We start from the raw sequence: 24,581 nt of genomic DNA, 5'->3' as shown, positions 1-24,581 counted from the left end.
CTCCCTAGGGTGGGAAGGGGAAGGACACAAAGAGGGGAGAACGATGTCCTCGTTCAGATGAAAGGCGGAGACCACCTTAGGAAGGAAGGAAGGGACCGGACGAAGAACTACCTTGTCCTGGTGGAACACTAGGAAAGGTTCCAGACAGGAGAGTGCAGCCAATTCGGACACCCTCCGAAGAGAGGTGACTGCTACAAGGAAAATAACCTTGCAGGACAGAAGTCGCAAGGAAACCGTCCGCAGAGGCTCGAAAGGAGAAGCCTGGAGCGCTGAGAGAACCAGGTTCAGGTCCCAGGGCGGTACCGGAGGCCGGTACGGGGGAACCGCGTGAGCCACGCCCTGAAGGAAGGTCTTGACAGGACCAAGGGGGGCCAGTGGGCGCTGAAACAAAATGGACAGCGCAGACACCTGACCCTTCAAAGAACTAAGACCCAGACCTTGGGCAAGTCCGCTCTGCAGGAAGGACAAAACGGTGGGGAGAGAAAAGCGGAGCGGAGGAATCCCTAGATCGGCACAGAACCCCAAATAGGTCCTCCAGGTCCTATAATAGATCCTAGAAGAGGACGGCTTACGGGCGCGGATCATGGTGCGGACGACGTCCGCAGAAAAACCCCTACGTGTCAGGACGGTGGTCTCAACAACCACGCCGTCAAATGTAGGGACCTTAAACGCGGGTGGAAGATCGGTCCCTGAGAGAGAAGATCTTCCCTGGCGGGCAGCGGCCAGGGCGCGTCTGCCAGGAGCAGCATGAGGTCGGCATACCAAGACCGGCGGGGCCAGTCCGGAGCGACCAGAATCACCGAGACGCCTTCCGCCGCGATCTTCCGAAGGACCTTGGGCAGGAGTGGGATGGGAGGGAATATGTATGGACGCGCGAAGCCTCGCCAAGGAAGAACGAGGGCGTCGGCTCCGCAAGCTCCCGGATCCCTGGCCCTGGACAGATAGGCGGGGACCTTGTGATTGAACTTGGAGGCCATGAGGTCCACGTCCGGTATGCCCCAACGAAGGCAAATGGCCTCGAATACCTCCGGGTGAAGAGACCACTCGCCGGGGTCGACAGTGGTGCGACTGAGGAAGTCCGCCGCCCAATTGTCCACCCCTGGAATAAAAATTGCCGATAGGGCCGGGACGTGGGCTTCCGCCCAACGGAGAATGCTGGAGACCTCCCTCATTGCAGCAGCGCTGCGAGTGCCCCCCTGGTGGTTTATGTACGCCACAGCCGTGGCGTTGTCCGATTGTACACGAACTGGATGACCCTTCAACAGATGAGTCCAGTGTCGTAGAGACAAAAGGGCCGCTCTCAGCTCCAGGACATTGATCGAGAGTTTGGACTCCAATGGAGACCAAATGCCCTGGACGGATCGGGGAGGAAACACGCCTCCCCAGCCCAAGAGACTGGCATCGGTTGTAACCACCAACCAGTTGAGTGGCAGAAAAGACCTGCCCAGAAGAGGGGACTGTAACCACCAGCGGAGAGATGACCTCACCGGAGGCGATAGATGGAAGGGATGATCCAGAGACTGCGGCGATTTGTCCCAGGAGGAGAGGATCGCCCGTTGGAGAGGGCGGGAGTGAAACTGCGCAAACGGGATCGCCTCGAAGCAGGCAACCATCTGCCCCAAGACCCGCATGCAGAAGCGGAAGGACGGTCGACGGTGGAGAAGGAGACCCCGAACCGCCCCACGGAGGATCAGACGTTTTTCCGAGGGAAGACGTACTTCCGCCGCTCCCGTGTCTAAAAGCATTCCCAGGAAGACCAGTTGTCTGGAGGGGGGAAGGGAGGACTTGGGGAAGTTGATGACCCAACCGAACCTCGTCAGAGTCTCTAGAGTGAGATCCACGCTGGCAACCGCTTGAGAAAGGGACGGAGCCTTGATGAGGATATCGTCCAAGTACGGTAGCAGAAAAACACCCCTGGAACGGAGTAAGGCCAAAACCGGGGCCAGGACCTTGGTGAACACCCGGGGGGCTGTTGCCAGCCCAAAGGGAAGGGCGACAAACTGGAAGTGGAGGTCCCCCACGGCGAACCGGAGGAAGCGATGGTGACACCGGGCTACCGGAACATGGAGGTAGGCATCCTGTATATCGATGGAAGACATGAAATCTCCCTGCTCCAGGGAAGCCACCGCGGAACGGAGGGACTCCATCCGAAACCGTCGAAGGAGGAGAAAACGGTTGAGCTTTTTGAGGTCCAAAATGGGCCGCATGGAACCTCCCTTCTTGGGAACTACAAAGAGGTTCGAGTAGAACCCTTGGAACCTTTCCTCTAGAGGAACGGGGGTAATCACCCCCCTGTCCAGTAAGGCTTGAACGGCCGCGGAGAACGCAACCGCGCGTTTCGGGTCCCGTGGCAGGCGGGAGCGAAAGAACCGATCTGGAGGGAAGGATGCAAATTCGATTTTGTATCCGGAGCACACAATTTCGAGGGCCCAGGCGTCGGAGACGTGAGCCAACCAGACGTCCCTGAAAAGGAGGAGCCGGCCCCCCACCCGGGTGGGTGGGGGCGCGCCTTCAGGCAGAGGATTGCTTTGCTGCGGGTGTGCGGGCAGCCTGCGGCTTGCGCCAGGAGGGCTGCGCCCGAAAAAACGGCTTCCTATGCTTATCCTGGGGAGGAGCCGAAGCGGCAGCTGTGGTGGGAGCCCCAGAGGCCCTGCGGGAGGACCGAAAACGAGACGCACCAGGGCGTCCGCGGGGGGCGCCCCTGGCTTGGGGTTGAGGAAGATGGGTGCTTTTACCACCCGTGGCCTCCGAAATAAGTTCGTCTAGGCGGACCCCGAAAAGGCGGGAACCCGCAAACGGTAGCCCCGCCAAGGAACGTTTGGAGGCAGCGTCCGCTTTCCAAACCTTCAGCCAGAGCTCCCTCCTGACGGAAACTGCCAGGGCGGAGGAGCGTGCAATAAGGGCTCCCGCATCAAGGGAGGCCTCACAAACAAAATTCCCGGCCCGAACAATAAGCTGGGCCAAGGAACGCAGGTCCTGGATAGGGACGTCCGAGTCCAACTCCTGTTCCAGCTGCGCACCCCAAGCAGAGATTGCTTTCCCTGCCCAAGCAGAGGCAAAAACCGGTCTGAGAGCCGAACCGGAGGCAGCAAAAATGCCCTTAGAAAGGGTCTCCATGCGACGGTCCTCCGCTGACTGAAGAGAGGACCCGTCGGGAACAGGGATGGCCGTGTTCTTCGACAGCCGGGCCACAGGGGGGTCCACCTTGGGTGGGGAAGACCATGTGGCCACGACATCTGCTGGAAAAGGATAGCAAATGTCCAGCTTCTTGGGGTTGACAAAACGGGCGTCCGGTCGAGCCCAAGCCTTAGACACCACAGAGGAGAAATCAGAGTGGATTGGGAAGACTTTTGAGACCTGCCTGGGTCTGATAAATGAGACGCTAGCTGCGTCCGAGCTAGGGGGATCATCCTGCACCTTAAAGGTGTCACGAATATCAGAGATGAGTTGACCCATCGCTGAGGCTAGCTTGGACGGCAGGGCCAATTCACCTTCAGAGAGCGAATCCTTTGGGGAGGAGAGGCTCGTCTGGGTGCGCACGCGTGGCGGGGAGAGGGAGGCATCCGAGGAGGAGGCTCGCTCTACTCTAATACGCTTCTGAGAGTGCCTAGCTCGGGAGGGGTCACTAAAGGAGAGTGAACCCGCTGCAGCGGCAGAAGCGGTGGACCCGGAGGGCGCGACAGTAAGAGTGGCGTCCTGCGGGGTAGGCGGCCTGTCTATTAGGCGGCCCACGACATGAGTGAGGCTTTCCACGGCCTGGGACAGGGATCTAGCCCAGTCAGGCGGGTCAGAGGCAGCAGGGAGCGACACAGCGGGCGACTGAGGCTGCGGTGGAGCCCGACATGCAGTACAGTGCGGATCAGACTGCCCCCGGGGAAAGGGTTCCCTACAAGCAGTACAGGCATGGTACCAAGGCTTGGCGGCTGCAGAAGGGTCTGACATGGTGGAACAAAGATGTTGCACTTAAAGTGGGAGACCCCAAGGAAAGAAACGGGGATAACACCCAAGCGACAGTACTGTGGCACGGAGGGGGTTAAAAGTCCTACCAGACCCGGATGATGCAAGCGGCAGCGGTAAGGGGGAACAGACTGAGGAGGCTGTGGAGGAGAGGCAGCAGCACCGGCTTCGGATCGCACTGCAGAGAGGATTCCACGCAGCACTGTGCGATGAACCCGGAAGTAGCGGAGCGCATGTAGGAAGCTCCGCCCCCTCCCTGCCGCTCTGAAGCAGAGCCGCGCGCGCGCGGCAAAATGAACTTAACCCCCAAGGATAATGAAGTGCCGGCCTGAAATGGCGCCGTTCACGCCAAGAAAGCGGCCCCCTCCGCGCCTGGATGTGGCAGAAGGCAGCGTCCCTGCCAAGGACTTGCCCAGATAAACTCCCCTGCCCGGTAACGGTCCGATATCGGGGGGGGGGGGGGGGGGAGGGGTGGGCGCACGATGTAGCAGTGGCCATGTAGTAACAGTGGCCATGGGAGCCCAGGAGGCCTGTAGCAGCGGTGGGAGGGAGGAAGGGGAGGCTGGAGCAGCCTGTCTCACCATACGCTGTCTTCACCCTCAATCCATCCAGCGGGGTCGCCCCTTCAGCTCCTGGCACCGCAGTGGCAGCAAGCCGGGGGAGGGACTTGGCGTGCGGGCGACCCTGAGCTGGCGGGACGCAGGGGAGCGAGGCTGCCCTGGTCCACCTTGTCTTCTGTGGGGGAGGCGGCAGTGCGGAATTACCGGCACTGGCGCAACTCAACCCCGGGAGAAACAGAGGGGTCTAATGCGCCTCTGTTGTCCCTGTAAGTAGAAAAAAACCGAATTAAAAACAACAAATAACGTAAAAATAAAAAATCATAGGAAAACAACCCTGCATAAGCAGGGGGTGTCTTGCCTCCTTGGACACTAAGCAAAAACTGACAGTCTCTTCTCCAGGCTGAGGGGTATAGCTGATGGAGGAGGGGCTTACAGCTTTCACTTAGTGTCACGCCTCCTAGGGAGCAGAGCTATACCCATGGTTTCCTGTGTCCCCCAAGGAATATGGGCGAGAAATATATATATAAAAAGGTCTACTGCATGGTATACATGTTTAACTGCATGTATGAAACAATGTAGTCCTTTATGCAATACAGCAAAAACAAGTATACCAAAGTAAACTGGCCAAAAGGACACTTACAGCATCTGTTGGGTTAATGGAGCCCTATGGATAGTCCGGGAACTTACTGTAGCTTCCAAACCTGATATGAACAAGGCCCAGTGAATGCAGCAGAGTGCATAAAAAATTAGGCATTCCGGAAGAGAAGTAGATATCTTATAATCTCTCTCTTCAAGGGTCTTTCTATTTGAAGAGTATAATAAAAGGCCATATAACTCATTCAATATCGTACCCTACTAGGCGACATCTTGCTGCCAGCATGGGTGATGGGCCAAAGAAATTAACCTTTAAGACGTTAACCAGCCCTGTATACAAAAAAAAAAAAAAAAAAAAAAAGGTCATTTGCTTTAATGCAAATGTTTGTAGACAGGTGATCAAAGATCACCAACACCAGTCATGGTCATTTGTGTATACCCTCTGCTTTTAACCATGGTGGGAAATGCAATCCCTTCAAAGAAGTCCTTTAACACTGCCATCTCCATACAGAATGTATAACTTACCTGTACATCTAAGTAGCAATGATTATTGTGTACACCAGGGATTTTCAGGTTTTCACATCAGACTGCAATTTAAGAGCCTTTCAAAACAGTTAGGTAATATCCAGCAATTTACCTCTTGGTGGTTTTGGCTCCTCTGTATCAGATGCCCGCAGTTCATCAATACTGAGATCTAACAACTCAGGTTCTTCCTCTATCGATCTCAAAACGTCCACAGAAGGAATATCCGTTTTCCCTTGTGGACGGCGCCTTTGCGTGGCAGGAGAGCTGCTCTCTTTTGGGGCTTTTTTTGTGCTTCCTCTTCCTGTCCTGGCCCGACTCTTTGTGATCACTTCATCCTCAGAGTCTGAAGCAGTTGGCACCACACCGCTCTTTGTGCTCCCTCTTGCTCGGGTGCCAGGTTTTGCACGCTCCACTGGCCTTTTACTGTTCCAAGTTGGGTCATTATCAGTGTCATCTGGCATTTCCAAGTCACTGTCGCTGAAATCAACCTGCAAAAACGGTGCAAGAGAATCCCATTTGAACATTAATCTTTTGACATAAGGTATAGAAGATGAACGGGTAAAACAGATTGACTTTTATACACTCACCTTGATCACTGTTCTCGTCTTGCGTCTTCTTGGAGCTCTTGGTTCTAGTTCTGGCTGGGGAAACTCTTCATTATAGACTGTGACAGAACTCTTTTTGGTAACGGTTGATAGAGCAGACTTGGGTTGTGAGGTCAGATGCTCCTTTCGCAGAGGAGTTTGAGCCTTGGTAAGCACAGACTGAAAAGAGGAATCCGGTTCCTCCGGAGAAAATATATCACTGAGATCTGCTGAAGACCTCTGAGATCCTTTCCTTTTATTGATGGGTGCATTAAAACTGTTGACATTACTCTTCAGACTGACAGCTTTTTTCCCTTCTTGCTGTTGTCTCCAGCCCCATACTTGCATGAAGAGATCTGCAATGCATCCACCATGTTTCGTCGCCAGCTTGTAAAAGGAGTCCATTGCTTTGACTACCAAAAGACTCGCCATCCAGTGCTTGGGAAAAGTAGTTGGACGGGAAGAAACAAAGCGTAAGCCATCTTCTAACGTCCCCTCAGGAAGGCTGGGAGGAGGGCTCAAAGATACTATACCCTGGTACACTCGAGCGGTGAGCTCATCAGCAATTCCAAGGTCTCCATCATTTGCACAGAGAAGCCCATTCAAAATTTTAGAGAATCGAAGGTTTATGGACTGACAACGCTTCAGAGCTGATCGCAACAAGGCTCGGCTCTGGGGGTCATTCTCTGCTTGAGCAACCTGCCACCTTGTGCATAGCAGAGAAAGAACAAGGTCCGAGCATAAGGGACATGTGCAGTCTATTGTATGTGACACAAACTGAGGAGGGCTCTTCATAGAGGACAGTGCAGTCGTAGGCGATTCTGGATGCTTTGGCAAGTCTCTGGTATCCACAAAATTAAACTGAACACCCTTCAGGAAGTCATCCTTTGGAGGGCTAGGTGTAAATGCAGGAGTCTTCCCTTTTTTATTTGACTGCTTCCCTTTAGAAAGTTTTATTTTCACTTCTTTTTGTTGAGATTTTGCAGAGAAATCTAACAGAGGCCAAGTGAAAAAAATGTTGGTGAAACTGCACATGTAAAACACATATCATGCTTAAAGACTATAGACACCTTTGGGGCAATGTTTTTTTACACACATTCATTTAAGCCATATTCTTATCAGTTTGATTAGAGTTTAGCTATAATGAGTGTTTATGAGGTGAAGAGATCAGATATAAGGCTTCACACGAGTCATCAGCTGACAGAACTCCGGATGGACACAAAAACTGCTGAAAATTTTTAATGAAGACCAATTGGACAAATTATTTTTAGCCCAAAATGAGTAAAATGGCAGAATATATATATTTTTTATTGCCCTAAACGTGTCTATAGCCTTTAAAGGGGTTGACTCACTTCAGAACATAGCATTTATCATGTAGACAAATACAAGGCACTTAGTAATGTATTGTTATTGTCCATATTGCCTCCTTTGCTGCCTTGATTCATTTTTACATCGCACTATACACTGCTCATATCCAGGGGTTATGGGCACCATTGCAGCACAGATATGATGTGGCTGGGATGGGAGCTGCCACGCATGCTTGCCTATGTGAGCTCCCACTGTCTTGGCCACCTATATTGTGCAAGCACGACCATCGCTGCTGGACTGCACGGTGGACATGACCCCTGTATACGAGCAGTGTATAATGCCAGCAAAGGAAGCAATGTGGACAGTGACAATACACTAATTAGTAAGTGCCTTGTATTAAACTTTCGCTACATGATAAATGCCACTTGCTGAAGGGACACAAGCCCTTTAAAGCAATGCAATGTCATGTTACTGATGACACTGAGTGAAAGGTGTCGATGAAAACAAGTTTAGCTTACCTGTACAAGACTCCATAAGGAAAACCACATATTGCAAATCATCCTCACATTGCTGAGTCTCGGCACGCAAACCCTCTAGCTCAGCTTTTCTCACCAAAAAGTCTGCACAGCTGTAATGGCAAAGATATCAATAAAAATAAATAACAAAGTTCTCTTTTACGTTGAGATGGTTTCTTTTCGGCACTGCTGATCTCCGTGTGAGGTGGGTACAGTTCACATTCAACTGTATTTATTTCATGAAGGTGATCGCGCTGCCAAATACAGAGAGTAACTGACAAGTGAGGCCAGGAAGCATCAGGCTCTTCTCATGCAACCACACATCCAAGTTCCAGCAAGGATAGCCCTATCACAAACAATCCACAAATTTTATTACACTCACAAAGGAGATGAATTAAAAAGCTTTAAAACAAACACCCAAGCTCGTGGATCCGCCTGACCCAGGTTTCGCCTATTCGCTTCGTCAGGATGTTTGTTAAAAGCTTTTTAATTCATCTCCTTTGTGAGTATAATAAAATTGTTAAAGATTATTTTCCTGGTGGATCTTCACTATGTGGACAAAATTCTAACCTCCGCAGAAGGATCGTTCGTGATAGGGCTATCCCTGCTGGAACTCGGATGTTTGGTTGCATATAAGAGCCTGATATTTCCTGACCTCACTTGGCAGCGCGATCACCTTCATGAAATAAAGATAATATATTTCACTACTTCAAAAGGGTACAAACCACCCATGAAAATGTACAAATTCTACCAATAATGAAAGGAATACACATCTTACTTGAACAAAAATGTAATGTCCCCTTAAATTATGTATCTAAGAGTTTAGAAGGGGTTTTCTGAGCTGCGATACCAAGCACAGCCGCTATCAAATGAGCGGTGCAGTGCTTGGTGAGCAGAGAGAAGGCCGCGGCACTACTACAAGCATCAATGCCTTCTCAAACAGCTGATCACCGAGGGTTCCGGGTATCGGACAGGGTTGGTGCTGTTTTTGGAATAAAGCAACCATGTTTTTCTAATCCTGGACAACCCCTTTAAGTTCAGAACAGATGGCAGGAGAAGCTAGAGCATCAGCTGCACAGGATCTTTGCAGGCGAGGATTCAGTATTTGATGGCTGCCTGAGCAAGTGACCCACCCTGACTATCCTGCAGCATCACCTGACATCAGTTCGTAGAGTTACAGTTCAATAAACACAGGTGAAATCATGGCGGATCATCGTATGAGCTCTATGACGATGACGACCTCAAAGTGCAAAATATCTTTATTATACCATTATAAAACTATAGAAAAAGAACGGCACGGGAATATAATACACGATTAACACCAAGCTTGTGGTAGATGGTAACTACTTACTGTCGCATGCTATGAAGACTTTTAGCTAATCTTAGTCCCTCCAAGCAAAAAGACTTTGCCTCTGAAACACTGCCAAGACGGCTCAGGGTGCTGATGAGATCCTGGGAGCAACTCAGCAGATCAGCAAGTACCTGCCACTTCTGGAGAAGGTTCTCTCCTAATCAGAGTCCAAAAAGATAAAAAAAAATTTGATTTAAATAATTTTCTTAATTTCCTATCTACCTCATTCAAAGCAAACTACATTTCTCGTACCATTGTCCACAAAGCGTGTATCAGAAGTGGCCTTCGGAGTGGACAGAACATCATTTCCAAGTAAAAGAAGAACAATACTCCTAAGCAGCTTGTGAGCTTCTGTTAGCGCAGTTTCTGAGTTATGCCATCCTGTAAGTACAAAAACCAGAAGATTCAGAGTCCAGATAACACGATAATCTACAGGCACTCTACAGTATTGCCATTCTGAAAGAAGTATCCCTTCTACAGAACATATACAATGAATCACCCACTTTTTTTTATTTTTAAAGGGAACCTGTCACCTGGACTTTGTGTATAGAGCTGAGGACATGGGTTGCTAGATGGCCGCCAGCACATCTGCAATACCCAGTCCCCATAGCTCTGTGTGCTTTTATTGGGTCAAAAAACGAATATATATATATATATATATATATATATATATATATATATATATATATATATATATGAAGCACGTAAGAAGCCCAAGCAGCTGCTACTAACATTTCCGGAGCCCAGCCACGCCCATTGTGAAGGAGCCCAGCACCGCCCCGCACCCTCCGAATCTCCTCCATGCTCCCCGATGTCACAAAGCTAGAGCGCCGTAATCTCGCGATGCGCGAGCTAGCACATGTGCAGTGTCAGCATAGTGTTCCTTACTTGTGCTGGCATCAGCCTCAGGGAACGAGCTGCGCATGCGTTAGCTCACGGCGCTCTAGCTTTGTGACGTCTGGGGGCAAGGAGGAGATTTGGAGGATGCGGGGCGGTGCTGGGCTCCTTCACAGTGGGCGTAGCTGGACTCATCTCTCAAGCATGGAGGAGACAGGACTCATCTAAGGTTAATTTACATATCTATAAAATCGTTTTTTGACACAATAAAAGCACACAGAGCTATGGGGATTGGATATTGCGGATGTGCTAGCAGCGATCTAGCAACCCATGTCCTCAGCTCTATACACAAGATCCAGGTGACAGGTTCCCTTTAACCACCTCAGCCCCCATAGCTTAAACCCCCTTAATGACCAGGCCACTTTTTACACTTCTGACCTACACTACTTTCACAGTTTATTGCGCGGTCATACAACTTACCACCCAAATGAATTTTACCTCCTTTTCTTCTCACTAATAGAGCTTTCATTTGGTGGCATTTCATTGCTGCTGACATTTTAACTTTTTTGTTATTAATCGAAATTGACCCAAATTTTTGCAAAAAAATGACATTTCACTTTCAGTTGTAAAATTTTTCAAATAAAACTACATTTCTATATAAATTTCTCTCTAAATTTATTGTTCTACAGGTCTTTGATTAAAAAAAATGCAATAAGTGTATATTTATTGGTTTGCGCAAAAGTTATAGCTTTTACAAACTATGGTACAAAAATTTGAATTTCCGCATTTTGAAGCAGCTCTGACTGAGGTTCTACAATGCCCAGACAGTAGAAACACCCCACAAATGACCCATTTCGGAAAGTAGACACCCTAAGGTATTTGCTGATGGGCATAGTGAGTTCATGGAAGTTTTTATTTTTTGTCACAAGTTAGCGGAAAATGATATATTTATTTATTTATTTATATTTTCTTACAAAGTCTCATTCCACTAACTTGTGACAAAAAATAAAATTTTACATGAACTCACTATGCCTGTCACGGAATACCTTGGGGTGTCTTCTTTCCAAAATGGGGTCACTTGTGGGGTATTTATACTGCCCTTGCATTTTAGGAGCCCTAAAGCGTGAGAAGTCTGGAATCCAAATTCGTAAAAAATGCCCAGTGAAATCGTAAAGATACTCTTTGGAATTTGGGCCCCTTTGCGCACCTAGGCTGAAATGTCACACATGTGGTATCGCCATACTCAGAAGAAGTAGGGCAATGTGTTTTGGGGTGTATTTTTACATATACCCATACTGGATGAGAGAAATATCTCTGTAAAAGACAACTTTTCCAATTTTTTTATACAAAGTTGTCATTTTACAGAGATATTTCTCTCACCCAGCATGGGTATATGTAAAAAGACACCCCAAAACACATTGCCCAACTTCTCCTGAGTACGGCTATACCACATGTGTGACACTTTTTTGGAGCCTAGGTGTGCAAAGGGGCCCAAATTTCAATGAGTACCTTTTAGGAGGGCATTTTTAGACATTTGGATTCAAGACTTCTTCTCACGCTTTAGGGCCTCTAAAATGTCAGGGCAGTATAAATACCCCACATGTGACCCCATTTTGGAAAGAAGACACCCCAAGGTATTCCGTGAGGGGCATGGCGAGTTCATAGAAGATTTTTTTTTGGCACAAGTTAGCGGAAATTGATTTTATTTTTGTTTTTTCTCACAAAGTCTCCCTTTCTGCTAACTTGGGACAAAAAGTTCAATCTTTCATGGACTCAATATGCCCCTCAGCAAAACCTTGGGGTGTATTCTTTCCAAAATGGGGTCATTTGTGGGGTGTTTGTACTGCCCTGGCATTTGAGGGTCTCCGCAATCATTACATGTATGGCCAGCATTAGGAGTTTCTGCTATTCTCCTTATATTGAGCATACGGGTAATGAGATTTTTTATTTCCGTTCAGCCTCTGGGCTGAAAGAAAAAATGAACGGCACAGATTTCTTCATTCGCATCAATGTGGATGAAAAAACCTCTGCCAAAAAATATAAAAAAGGGGGGGAAAGGAGTCTGCCAGGACATAGGAGCTCCGCCCAACATCCATACCCACTCAGCCTGTATGCCCTGGCAAACCCGATTTCTCCATTCACATCAATCGATGTGGATGAATAAATCATTGCCGGGATTTTTTATTTTTTATATTATACAAAGTGTTTGCCAAAGCATATGAACACCGCCCCTCAGCTCATAAGCCTCGGCAAACGTATCTTTTTTACTGCAGAGGAGAAATCTCGTCTTGCAGCGCCGCATACACCGACTTTTGTGTAATCTGACAGCAGCGCAATGCTTCTGTCAGAATGCACATCAGTGCTGCAGCTCGTTCATCGGTTGGTCCACCTATAAGGTAAAAAAACGAAACAAAAAAAAAAAAAAAACAGGCCGCAACGCAATAAATTTATTAACATTAACTTTATATAACATTTGAAACAGAACATTAACTTTTATAAACTTTATTGAACTTTTGGAACATTAACTTTTTTGCTTGGGCCTTGTTCACATCAGCGTTCAGCCTTTCCGTTCTCCTGCTCAGTTATAGGAGCAGGAGAACGGAAAGGACGGAGAAGGCACATAACTGAGCCGAACGGAGCCTATAGACCCCATAGACTATAATGGGGTCCGTTAGGTTTCCGCTCAGAAGATGATTTTGGAGCGGAGACAAAAGTCCTGCATGCACAACTTTTGTCTCCGCTCCAAAATCATATTCTGAGCGGAAACTTAACGGACCCCATTATAGTCTATAATGCTCAGTTATGTGCCGAATCCGTCCTTTCCGTTCTCCTGCTCCTATAACTGAGCAGGAGAACGGAAAGGCTGAACGCTGATGTGAACTAAGCCTTACCTGTGATTTTTTTTTTTTTTTTACCTTTATAGGACAAACCTCTCCTTCCCCATGGCACAATGTGCAAAGCACAAATCGCCCAGAGATGTGGCGAAGTACATTATGCACTTTGTCCCAGGTGAAAGGAGAGGTTTGCAGCAGCTGTGAGTGAAAGGGCCCTAAGACCCCTGTGTGCCTGTCCTGTGTCACGCAATCCCTATACTAATAGTGTACCTGTGTGTGGTACTTCCGGAAACACTCCCCTAAGCATAGGGCAGGGTGGTCAGGGCAGTCAGGACAGAAATAGCGGGTGTCACGCCTTATTCCACTCCTGCTACAGACACGACATCTTTTTCGGGGGGTGGCGCTTGGGTTGAGGTACCAGCAACGACATTGGGGAAATGTCGCTCGTGTAGACTGCTCACTACACTGGTGGATGGGGCCACGGAACCTCCTGGATACAGGAGGTTCTCGATCTCTTCCTGAAATTTGAGGAAGGATCCTGTTCTCCCAGCCTTACTGTAGAGAACAAAACTATTGTACATAGCCAATAGAATTAAATATACAGACACCTTCCTTTACCAGCGTCTGGTGCGGCGGGACACTAAATAAAGAGCCAACATCTGGTAATTGAAGTCCACCCCTCCAATGAGCAAATTATAGTCGTGGACCAAGAGGGGTTTTTCAATTACACTGGTTGCTCGTTCAATTTGGATTGTCGTGTCTGCGTGAATGGAGGAGAGCATGTAAACGTCACGCTTGTCTCTCCATTTCACCGCGAGCAGTTCTTCGTTACACAAGGCAGCCCTCTCCCCCCTTGCAAGACGGGTGGTAACGAGCCGTTGGGGGAAGCCCCGGCGACTAGGTCGCACGGTGCCACAGCAGCCAATCTGTTCTAGAAACAAATGCCTGAAGAAGGGCACACTTGTGTAGAAATTGTCCACATAAAGATGGTACCCCTTGCCAAATAAGGGTGACACCAAGTCCCAGACGGTCTTCCCACTGCTCCCCAGGTAGTCAGGGCAACCGACTGGCTCCAGGGTCTGATCTTTTCCCTCAGACTCGAAATTTGTGCGTATAGCCTGTGGCCCTTTCACAGAGCTTATACAATTTGACCCCACACCAGGCGCACTTGCTTGGGATGTATTGTTTGAAGCCAAGGCGCCCGGTAAAATGTATCAGGGACTCGTCTATGCAGATGTTTTGCTCAGGGGTATACAAATCTGCAAATTTGGTGTTAAGGTGGTCTATGAGGGGCTGAATTTTATGGAGCCGGTCAAAAGCTGGGTGGCCTCTGGGACGAGAGGTGCTATTATCACTAAAGTGCAGGAAACGCAGGATGATCTCAAATCGTGTCCTGGACATGGCAGCAGAGAACATGGGCATGTGATGAATTGGGTTCGTGGACCAATATGCCCGCAATTCATGCTTTTTTGTCAGGCCCATGTTGAGAAGGCCCAGAAAAGTTTTAAATTCGGAAACTTGGACGGGTTTCCACCGGAAAGACTGGGCATAAAAGCTTCCCGGGTTGGCGGATATAAATTGTGTGGCATACCGGTTTGTCTCTGCCACGACTAAGTCCAAGAGCTCCGCAGTCAAGAACAGCTCAAAAACCCCCAGTGCCGATCCGATCTGAGCCGTCTCAACCCGAACTCCAGACTGGGCGGTGAAAGGGGGAACTACTGGTGCAGCTGAAGTTGGTGACTGCCAATCAGGATTTGCCAGCACCTCAGGGATTCTAGGGGCTCTACAGGCCTGTCTGTGCGGTGGCTGCGACAGGGGAACTAATGCACGTGCCACCGTACCAGCTTTAACTGCCCTTCTGGTGCTCGCCACTTCACCATGTTCTATGGCAGTGCTGGTACTAGGTCCAGGATGGGCTGCGCTGCTGGTGTATGCCTCACCACGTAATCAGACAGCGCCAGCCCCACTCTGCTGCCCTTGAAGCGGATCCTGCGCAACCTGTGGTCTAGCAACATTGGGCCGGGTACGCCTGGTGGTATCAGGGACCTCAACCTCATCGTCCGAACTTTGGGTCAGACTGCCACTGCTTTCTACAGGTTCGTATTCTGACCCGCTAGATTAGTCAGATGAGGGTTCCCATTCCTCAACCGACTGGGTCACAATCCTGTAGGCCTCTTCAGAAGAATACCCCTTACTTGCCATTTGGTCAACTAAATTTAGGGGGTATTCCCCGAGACTACCCAAGAAAAAAAAAAGCAAGCCTGTCCTACAAATGGGAGGCTAGCAAAATACAGGAAGCCGCTGCGATTGAAAAAAAATATCAAAACAGATTTTTTTATCGCCGCAGCGTTTGTGAAGTGATTGTGCAGTGATAAAAAAAAAATATATATATATATATATTTTTTGTCACTGCAGCGGGGCGGGCGTGGGTGAACGCACGTGTGGGCGACCGATCAGGCCTGATCGGGCAAACACTGCGTTTAGGGTAGAGGGCAAGCTAAGGTGACACTAATACTATTATAGATCTGACTGATCAGTTCTGATCACTTACAGATACTATAAAAGTACCAATGCTGATTAGCGATACGCTAATCAGCGAATCAGTGACTGCGGTGCAGTGGGCTGGGCGCTAACCGACGCTAACTACCTACCAAAGGGGCCTAAACTAACCTAAAACCTAACAGTCAATACTGGTGAAAAAAAAAAGTGACAGTTTACACTGATCACTTTTTTCCCTTTCACTAGTGATCGACAGGGGTGATCAAGGGGTTAATTGGGGTGATGGGTGGGTGATCTGGGGCTAAATGTGTTGTGCTTGGTGTACTCACAGTGATGTGTGCTCTCTGCTGGGACCAACCAACGAAAAGGAACCAGCAGAGAGCACAGAAGCCATTTAACACATTATACTTATAAATATAATGTGTTAAATGGCTTGTGATTAGATTTTTTGAAAATCACCAACCTGCCAGCGATGATCATTGGCTGGCAGGCTGGTGACGAACTCCTCTAACTTTTGCCGGCCCGCACTGCGCATGCGCGGGCCGGCTATGCGCGTTCTCGCGTCTCGCGAGATGACGCGCCGAATCGTGAAGGAGGAATAAATCGACGGCTGCCGGAACACAATCCTGCGTTAGGCGGTCCGGAGGCAGTTAACAAAGAGGCAGAATGATAAAAAAAATAAAAGCTGCATTACTCACCTCACCCATCCTCCCTGTTGCTGCCGTTCTACCGCTTACCAGGCTGGTCTCCTCTTTCTGGTCCTGGCTCAACATGCAGGAAATGGCAGGAGATACCTGATCAGCAAACCATTGGCAACAGCAGTGACCCACCTCAGAAATACTCCTTTATTCAGTGTCGAGTAGGGACCAAAAGTGGAGACCAAGGAGGACCATGGTAAGCGTCAGAATGGCAGCAGAGGGGAAATTGGGGAGGCGAGTAAGGATACTTTCACACTAGCGTTTTTCTTTTCCGGTGTTGAGTTCCATCACAGGAGCTCAATACCGGAAAAAAAACTGATCAGTTTTATCCTAATGCATTCTGAATGGAGAACAATCCGTTCAGGATGCATCAGATCAGTCCTTCCCAGCATGCAGCAGTTTCCTCTCTGGCCAAAAATCTTGAACACTTGCCGGAATGCCGGCATTCATTTCCATTGAAATGTATTAGTGTCGGCAAGTGTTCCTGCAAAACGTATCCAGTTTTTCGGTCTGCGCATGCGCAGACCTTTAAAAATGCAAAAAATTTAATAAATACCGGATCCGTTTTTCCGGATGACACCGGAGAGACGGATCCGGTATTTCAATGCATTTGTCAAACGGATCCGGATTCATCTGACAAATGCCATCCGTTTGCGTCAGGATTGCCGGATCTGAAAGGCAGTTTCGGCGACGGAACTGCCTGCTGGAATCCTCTGCCGCAAGTGTGAAAGTACCCTAATGCGTATTTTTTTTTTTTTTTTTTTTTAAAGAAATAAAATAATTTTAAAAATGCTGCAGATAACTTTACGTACACATGGATATGCCTTTAGTTAAAAGTAGCTTGTCCTAGGTACAACATTAAATTTTCAAATTGAAATAGACATACAAATTATTGAATCTGCCATAAAGCTATATTCACATTACCATGAGAATGGAGCTGCTTGTAGAGATCCTGGGGCAGAATTGAAGGTGGAAGTCTAAGAAACAATGAAAGCTCTCGCAAAATTTGAACCTTTAGCAGGTACCAAGCTTTGGAAGACTTTTGCAGAGATGGGTGTTGGAGAAGATTCACAAGGAGCTGTACTGCTTTCTCCACCTATAATGCAGCAAGTAAAACAGTTAATCCCACTTAAAGAGGACCTTTCACTGGTCCTGACATAATATTAGTACCTGGCAGTGTAGGGCATGATCAGTAGATGTCCCCGCGCTAATGTATTTAAGATCAGCCGCTCCATTGGGGCGCTGTGCCCCTCGTTCCCTTTTGCCACCCTGTATCCTAATTAGTAGCATTAGTACAGAGAGGAGGAGAAGACAGACGTGTTTCTCAAAAGGGACATCTCCTTCTCCCTATGAGCTGCCTAATCGCAGCGGACAGCATCACAGCCAGGGAGAAGGTGACGCCCCTTGAGAAATTATAACTATATTTATTAGGGCCGGTTCATAAGGAGCTTTTTTGACACTGATGTTGTAGCGTTTCCGCCTTGAAACAGCATCCCATTAATTTCAATGTTTAAAAAAAAAAAAAAAAAACAGCAGCATTGCTGGGGCGGAATACGCTCTGAATCTTCCATTGAAATAAATGGGAAGAATAAACAGCTCCGTATGTTTCTATGCAGCTTCTGGGTGCTTTCTGTGCAGTTTTTGGTGTGGATGCACGCCAAAACCACGTGCTGAAAACGCTGGTTTTTATTGAGGTAAACACCTATTGGTATAAAAAAAAAAAACACAAAAAACATGTGGAAAGTACCTGGTTTGTCACTCGGCAAAGATGAGCATGAAGCAGCTGACAGCAACAGTCAGTCAACACGTAGGCTTCAGAGGAAGCATCAGCTCGCAGCAAAGCCGCTTCTGCCTCCTGCAGGGTAACCTGGAAAAATATAATTAAATACAAGGGGTCAGGATAAGGCTACTTTAACACTCACGTTTTGGGTGGATCAGTTATAGATCTGCGAAACGGATCAGTTACAATAATACAACTGCATGCATCCGTCATGAAAGGATCCGTTTGTATTATCTGTAACATAGCCAAGATGGATCCGTCATGAACTCCATTGACAGTCAATAGGAGACTGTTTCATTTTCTATTGTGCCAGATTGTGTCAGAGAAAACTGATCCATCCCCCATTGGCTTACATTGTGTGCCAGGACGGATCCGATTGGACCAGTTTCGTCAAGCGGACAGCAAAACGCTACAGGCAGCGTTTTGGTGTCCGCCTCCAGAGCGGAATGGAGACTGAACGGAGGCAAACTGATGCATTCTGAGCGGATCCTTATCCATTCAGAATGCATTAGGGCAAAACTGATCCGTTTTGGACCGCTTGTGAGAGCCCTGAACGGAGGTCACAAATGGAAAGCCAAAACGCGAGTATGAAAGTAGCCTAAGGTACAATGAGCCAGATACAATGATAACCACTAGAGCCTCATTAGCACGTTAGAATGTGTTACCAAAACAGTATATCGCTGTATTTCAGATGTGTGTATATGTATGTATATTGATACACTATCAATTATTTATTGCTTTTATATAATATGTTTACACAATGTTTTTAATTATTTACGCTACCAAATGTATTTGTGGACCGAACCTGTCAATCCAATTATGTCATTTCCTGTTTTTTTTAAATAAATCCTGGTGTGTGCCACTCTTCTGGGTCAGCCTGAAGAAGCCGATGGAGCGTCGGTGAAACGCATAGCTAAACTAAGACCCGATCACTTTGTTTATGTCTAGTTTTATACTAAAATAAAGTGTGGTTAAATCTTAGCGCCCCGGTAGTACTGCAATTTTTACCTAAATTTACCTCTGATCACCGGGACCTACTCTTGATGCCCGCGGCAAAAAGGAGCTGCTTCGATACCACACAAGCTATTCCACATACGCTTTTCCAATGTTGTGCCTGGCATGCACAACCTGATCTGGCGAGTTACGGGGGGGGGGGGGGGGGGGGGGGGGCTTTGGTCCTTCTCTAGTCTCTTCTATATGCAGGACTGAGACACTAAAGCTAAATGCACATATTCAGAACTTCATGAGGATTTAGTAGTGGATTCTGCATCTAAATACCATTAAATCCAACATTAGGCATCCAATGGACTTTAAACTCCATTCACATGCAAAAAAAAATCTCAGATTTTTGTCTGCAACATAGAAAAAACAGAATCCACAAGAAGAGTATGTCCATCATTCTTATGGATTCTAAATGAAAACAATACATGGAGCTCCATCAAGGTGGAACTGCAGCACTTCCGTGGCACAATTGCAAGCATCAGCCTCGGATCCTCCTGTAAAACACATGCTGGATTGCCCATATGCAAATTCCCAACACGTGAACTTAGTCTTAGGAAACGATTTGACCATGTAACAGTCAGAAAATCTATTCTCTCATTGCCAGGAAGTTTGTATGTTCTCCTGATTACCTCAGGTTATTTGGTGTATAGGAGTCTGGTGGGTCTTCATACAGACTGCCACTGCACACAGATACCAGGTGCCTGTGTAAAATATACTAAACCAATCTAGCAACTACTGAATCAGAAGGGCCACTTTCAAGACACACTTAAAGGGGTTGTCTGGGTTCAGAGCTGAACCCAGACAAACCTCCATTTTCACTCAGGCAGCCCCCCTGACTTGAGCAGTAGAGCAGTTCATGCTCCGATGCTCTCCTTTGCCCTGCGCTAAATTGCGCAGGGCAAAGGCATTTTCAGGAGTTCCGGTGACGTACCCGGCTCTCCATGGGGCTGCCAGGAAGCCCGGTGACTTCACCGGCACTGATGGGCGGGCTTTAGCGCTGCCCTAGCCTGTAAAACGGTTAGCCCTATAGCACGCCCATCAGAGCCAGTGACGTCAACGAACACACTGCCGGGCGGAAACCTCCACCCGGCAGTGTGTTATTGTAAACAAAAGAGCCTGTGCCCTGTGCGATCTAGCTGGGTGAAAATATGGGTATGTCCAGGTTCAGCTCTGAACTCGGACAACCCCTTTAAAGCTAATGATCCAGCCTAATGACAAGGCTGGTAGATGACGATCAGAATGGAGATCCAAGCATGGTGGAGAGCTTTACACTAGTGAGAAGGTGTAATGAGCAACAAAGCAGAGGTCTTCATATAAAGACATGAAGATCAACCTTGCTTGTGCATCCTCTTGGTTAAAATATATAATTTTTTTATATATTTTTTTAAAATGTATTACATGTTGTCATCTCTTTTAGAACCAAGCTGGAGGAAGAGACTTACCTTTGCATAACCAGGACTTTTCAGATAAAACAATATTTTAGTGACATGACACAGGGCTCCGGCCGCCCGGATGTCATCACCGAGGGAACAGCATAGATGCCTCACAAGCAGAAAGCTCTTTATGGCCTGCATAGGCTGAGGAAAATAAAATGGAAAAGGTTATCTGCGTAATATATACGGTTGGCATGAAGATTTAGCCCATAGCTACTATAAATTTTCATTTCCATTTCTCAATTTCCATTATTTTGCTCTTGGACATTGTATGGTTTATAATGAACAAGTAAAAAAATAATAATTTCCTACAATAGACTGTACATAAGTTTATATTATAAGTAGCTTAAAGGGGTTGTCCAGGGTCTAGATTAGCCATCAATATCAGATGGGTGGGGATCCAATGCCTAGCACCCTCACCAATCAGCTGTTCTCAGCAGCCACCAGCTCCGGAAATAAAACGCTGGACGAAGCTGGAAGCAGAAAGTTCTGTCACTGTGTAGAGGTCCGGCCAGGTTACTGAACTCAGTGAATGGGACCTGAGCCGCAGTATACCGACACTAGCACTACATAGAGCTTTTGGCTTCCAGCTCTGTCCAATTTTGGCACAACTGAACAGCTGCTTGGTGGGGTGCCAGGTGTAAGACTAATACCGATCTACTACTGATGACTTATCCTTAGGACAGGCCTTCAATATCTAGAATCCAGAAAACTCTTAAAGGGGTTGTCTCATCACAGACAATGGGGGCATATCACTAGGATAAGCACCCATTGTCTTATTGGTGCGAGTCCCACCGCTGGGACCTGCACCTATATCGAGAACGGAGCCCCGAAAGTGTTGGAGGGCTCACTACGCATGCGCAGCCGCCCTCCATTCATTTTCTATGGCGCCGCAGCTCGGCTATTTCCGTCGGTCCTATAGAAGTGAATAGGAGCGGTGGCCGGTCATGCGCGGTGTGCTCCCATTCACTTCTATGGGGAGTATGCTTCATGGTGGCCGGACCGTAGTCCTCCAGCCACCACCTTGCGGGGCTTCGTTCCAGATATGGGTGCGGGTCCGAGTGGTGGAACCCGCACCTATAAGACAATGGGGGCATATCCTAGCAATATGCCCCCATTGTCTGTGATAATACAACTCCTTTAATAGATGGCTTTGAGAGACCAATATAACAAAAACAAAGACAGGTGCACTCTGCGGTCTTACTAACCCTCAAACTGGTGTAAAATTGAGAGATTAGCTAACATATCCTACTTGGAGGACATGTCTGAGCCCGAGAACCGCGCCATGGTTTCTCAAGTAGCTCAGGACCTAACGTTAAATCTACCTGGGCCGTATGGGCAATACCAGGAGCCAGTGGGTAAATTACAGGAGCGCAAGGTCCGACTCACAGCAATCTCCCAGTAACCTCCAGCATGTGACCATGCATACAATGGGAGGAGGGAGAGAGCTCTGAGCCCCACCCAAGACTGGCTGATATAGCCCAGGCCTCACATGTGCACCAGAGCTCTCTTCCTCCTCCCATTGTATGCATGGTCACATGCTGGAGGTTACTGGGAGATTGCTGTGAGTCGGACCTTGCGCTCCTGTAATTCGCCCACTGGCTCCTGGTATTGCCCATACGGCCCAGGTAGGTTTAGCGTTAGGTCTCGAGCTACTTGAGAAACCTTGGCACGGTGCTCGGGCTCAGACATTTCCTCCAAGTAGGATATGTTGGCTAATCTCTCAATTTTACATCAGTATGAGGGATAGTAAGATCGCAGAGTGCACCGGTCTTTGTTTTTGTTATATTATCTTTACTGTTTATCACATCCACACATTTGCTATCCTGTGTAGGATGTCCATTGTGGTACTTGTGGTCCGCTGCAGGCATCCTCCATTGTATGCATTTTTGCTGGGGATTGCCATTAGCAGCGGACCACAAGTGCAGGATCTGCCCCCCCTGTATAGATGCGCCACTGCATATGGGGTTGAGCACTTCCTGCTTTTTAATACCACGCCAATCTGTAGTTTGTACTTTGAGAGACCAAGCATAACAGAGTAAATAAACACAGCTAATAGCAAAATTAAGGGGTTCACCTTTCCCATGAGTCGAAATAGAGAGCCCAATAGATGCAGTGAGAACACCGTCTGTTCACTGCTATTAAGGGATGGAACTTTGGATCCTGAAAGGAGATCTTTCCACAGGTCCAGAGCTTGATCCAGGCCTTTCATGGGTCCTATTCCCGAAAAAAGCAAAAGCGTTAAACATTGTATATATAAAAGATTTACAGAACTGTTTTCTATAATTAAACCAAATAAGCTCTCTCTCACCTGCCTCCCCAGCCAACGTAAAACAGACGCCATCTCTGGCAGACTGGTCATCATGAAGTTTGTCTTCATAGTTGAGGTCATTGGGTTCATAGTCTATACCAGTCCACTGTAACTGGGCATCCAGCTTTTCTTTCCTTTGTTGCTCCTCCAAACCCTGTATATTCAGCACCATTAACAATTTAATTGAAAAAAAAAAAAAACATGAATTAACAGTGGACCAATTACACTACAATAGATATGTACATTTAATGGGATCCAGTCACCAACATTAAAGGGGTTATAATGACCCGCCCAATGCATGAGCTTCTCATATAGTTTATACTTATCCGGCTCCCTGGCACCCGCATCGCTCCTGTTGCCCGCACGGCTGCCGCATCTCCCCATCGTGCGGATCAAAACATCCGGCGACGGGGTGGGGCAGCCAATAGCAGGCGTTATGGGGGACAAGCCTCCCGAGTGTCACCCGCAATACTAGGGTGGCTTGTCCCTGTTGTGGCCTGTTGTGGCCTGCTATGGGCTGCCCCCCCCCCCCTCCTTCCCCAATCGCTGGATGTTATGATAAGTGCGAAGGGGAGATTCAGAGGCCGCCAGGCGGGCAACAGGAGTGTTGCGGATGCCACGGTAAGTATAATCCCTATAAGGGGCCTAGGCATTTGAAGGGGGGGGGGGGAAGAGAGAGAGGAGTCATTATAGGGGTTGGATAACCCTTTTTTAAGCCACCTAAACTGCAGTCCCCTTTCAGTACTAGCATCTCTGAGTAGCATAATGATCTCTCTTACTAATTTTAAAGGGGTTTTCTTACTCTAACTAATGACCTATTCTCTGGATAGGTCATCAGTATCCGACCGGTGGTGGACTGATAACTGGGCACCAGGGATCAGCTGTTGAAAAAGCATCAGTGAACGCCGCAGCTTAGCAAGTTCAGCGCCATACATTGTATGCCAGCTGTGCTTGGTGTTGCGCCTAGCCCACATGACTGATAAACGTGACATAACTAGCCTAGGATAATTTGCGAGGTGGTCGCCAGAGGATATTCTACTAGAAGTTATGAATAAATTGCTAGCAGTCTGCAGTAAGGGTACAGAGGGGTGGTAACCAGTTGGGGGGTGTACCTGCACAGACTCACTCTATCCAGTCAGTGCTACCATTGACTGTGCAGGTACACACTACCAACTGGTCAAAAGGGGTTTTCCGGGATTTTAATATTGATGACTTATCCTCAAGATAAGGCGAGTGTCGGAAACCCGGCAACCCCACCGACGAGCTGGTTGGAGAGAAGGATGTGCTCCTTTGTGAGCACAGCCTTCCCTTCATTGTTTACCTGCTCGCCGCTGTCATCGCAGTGGTGAGCAGGTGTAATTTACAAGCCATCCCATTCACTTCTATGGGACGTCTCCTTCCAATTCAAGTGTATATGAAAGAGCCTAGTAGGTTTGTAATTACACCTGCGATGTCAGCGGTGAGCAGCTAAACAATGAAGTGAAGACTTCTCTTCAACCAGCTGATCATTGATTTCTAATTACCCAGAGCAAAGAGTAGATACAAAAAGCAGGCTATGGACATCTTTGGGACAGATTTTTTTTTTTTATTATTGCACTGAACTCATTTTTAGCTAAAAAATCTTTTTTCATTTGGTCTTTATGAAAAAATGAGTCCCCCTCTGTATGTCCTTGAGATTCTCTGTATTTTTACTGTATTCCAGCAGCTGACCGCTCCTTATCTCTGACCTGCTAAACAGTCATTATAGCTCAATTCTTATCTTACTGATACGAACGTGGCTTAGGCCTCTTTCA

General features: G+C 47.7%; 1 protein-coding gene across 1 annotated transcript in view; it reads right to left on the bottom strand.

Moving 5' to 3' along the window:
* ESPL1 (extra spindle pole bodies like 1, separase) overlaps window positions 1–24,581 on the bottom strand; it is a 106,140-nt gene that overhangs the window by 51,134 nt on the left and 30,425 nt on the right. The window contains exons 10-19 of the mRNA XM_040425799.1: window positions 22,789–22,942; window positions 22,555–22,694; window positions 20,487–20,621; window positions 18,010–18,129; window positions 17,187–17,358; window positions 9,647–9,775; window positions 9,395–9,551; window positions 8,047–8,156; window positions 6,224–7,212; window positions 5,749–6,124 (exon numbers count right to left, since the gene is read on the bottom strand). Of these exons, the coding sequence (XP_040281733.1) occupies window positions 5,749–6,124; window positions 6,224–7,212; window positions 8,047–8,156; window positions 9,395–9,551; window positions 9,647–9,775; window positions 17,187–17,358; window positions 18,010–18,129; window positions 20,487–20,621; window positions 22,555–22,694; window positions 22,789–22,942 (2,482 nt within the window). The remainder of the gene's footprint in view (window positions 1–5,748; window positions 6,125–6,223; window positions 7,213–8,046; window positions 8,157–9,394; window positions 9,552–9,646; window positions 9,776–17,186; window positions 17,359–18,009; window positions 18,130–20,486; window positions 20,622–22,554; window positions 22,695–22,788; window positions 22,943–24,581) is intronic.

This window comes from Bufo bufo, chromosome 3 (assembly GCF_905171765.1).
Source record: "Bufo bufo chromosome 3, aBufBuf1.1, whole genome shotgun sequence".
Lineage (NCBI taxonomy): Eukaryota > Metazoa > Chordata > Amphibia > Anura > Bufonidae > Bufo > Bufo bufo.
This window is presented reverse-complemented; position numbering and strand designations above follow the sequence as displayed.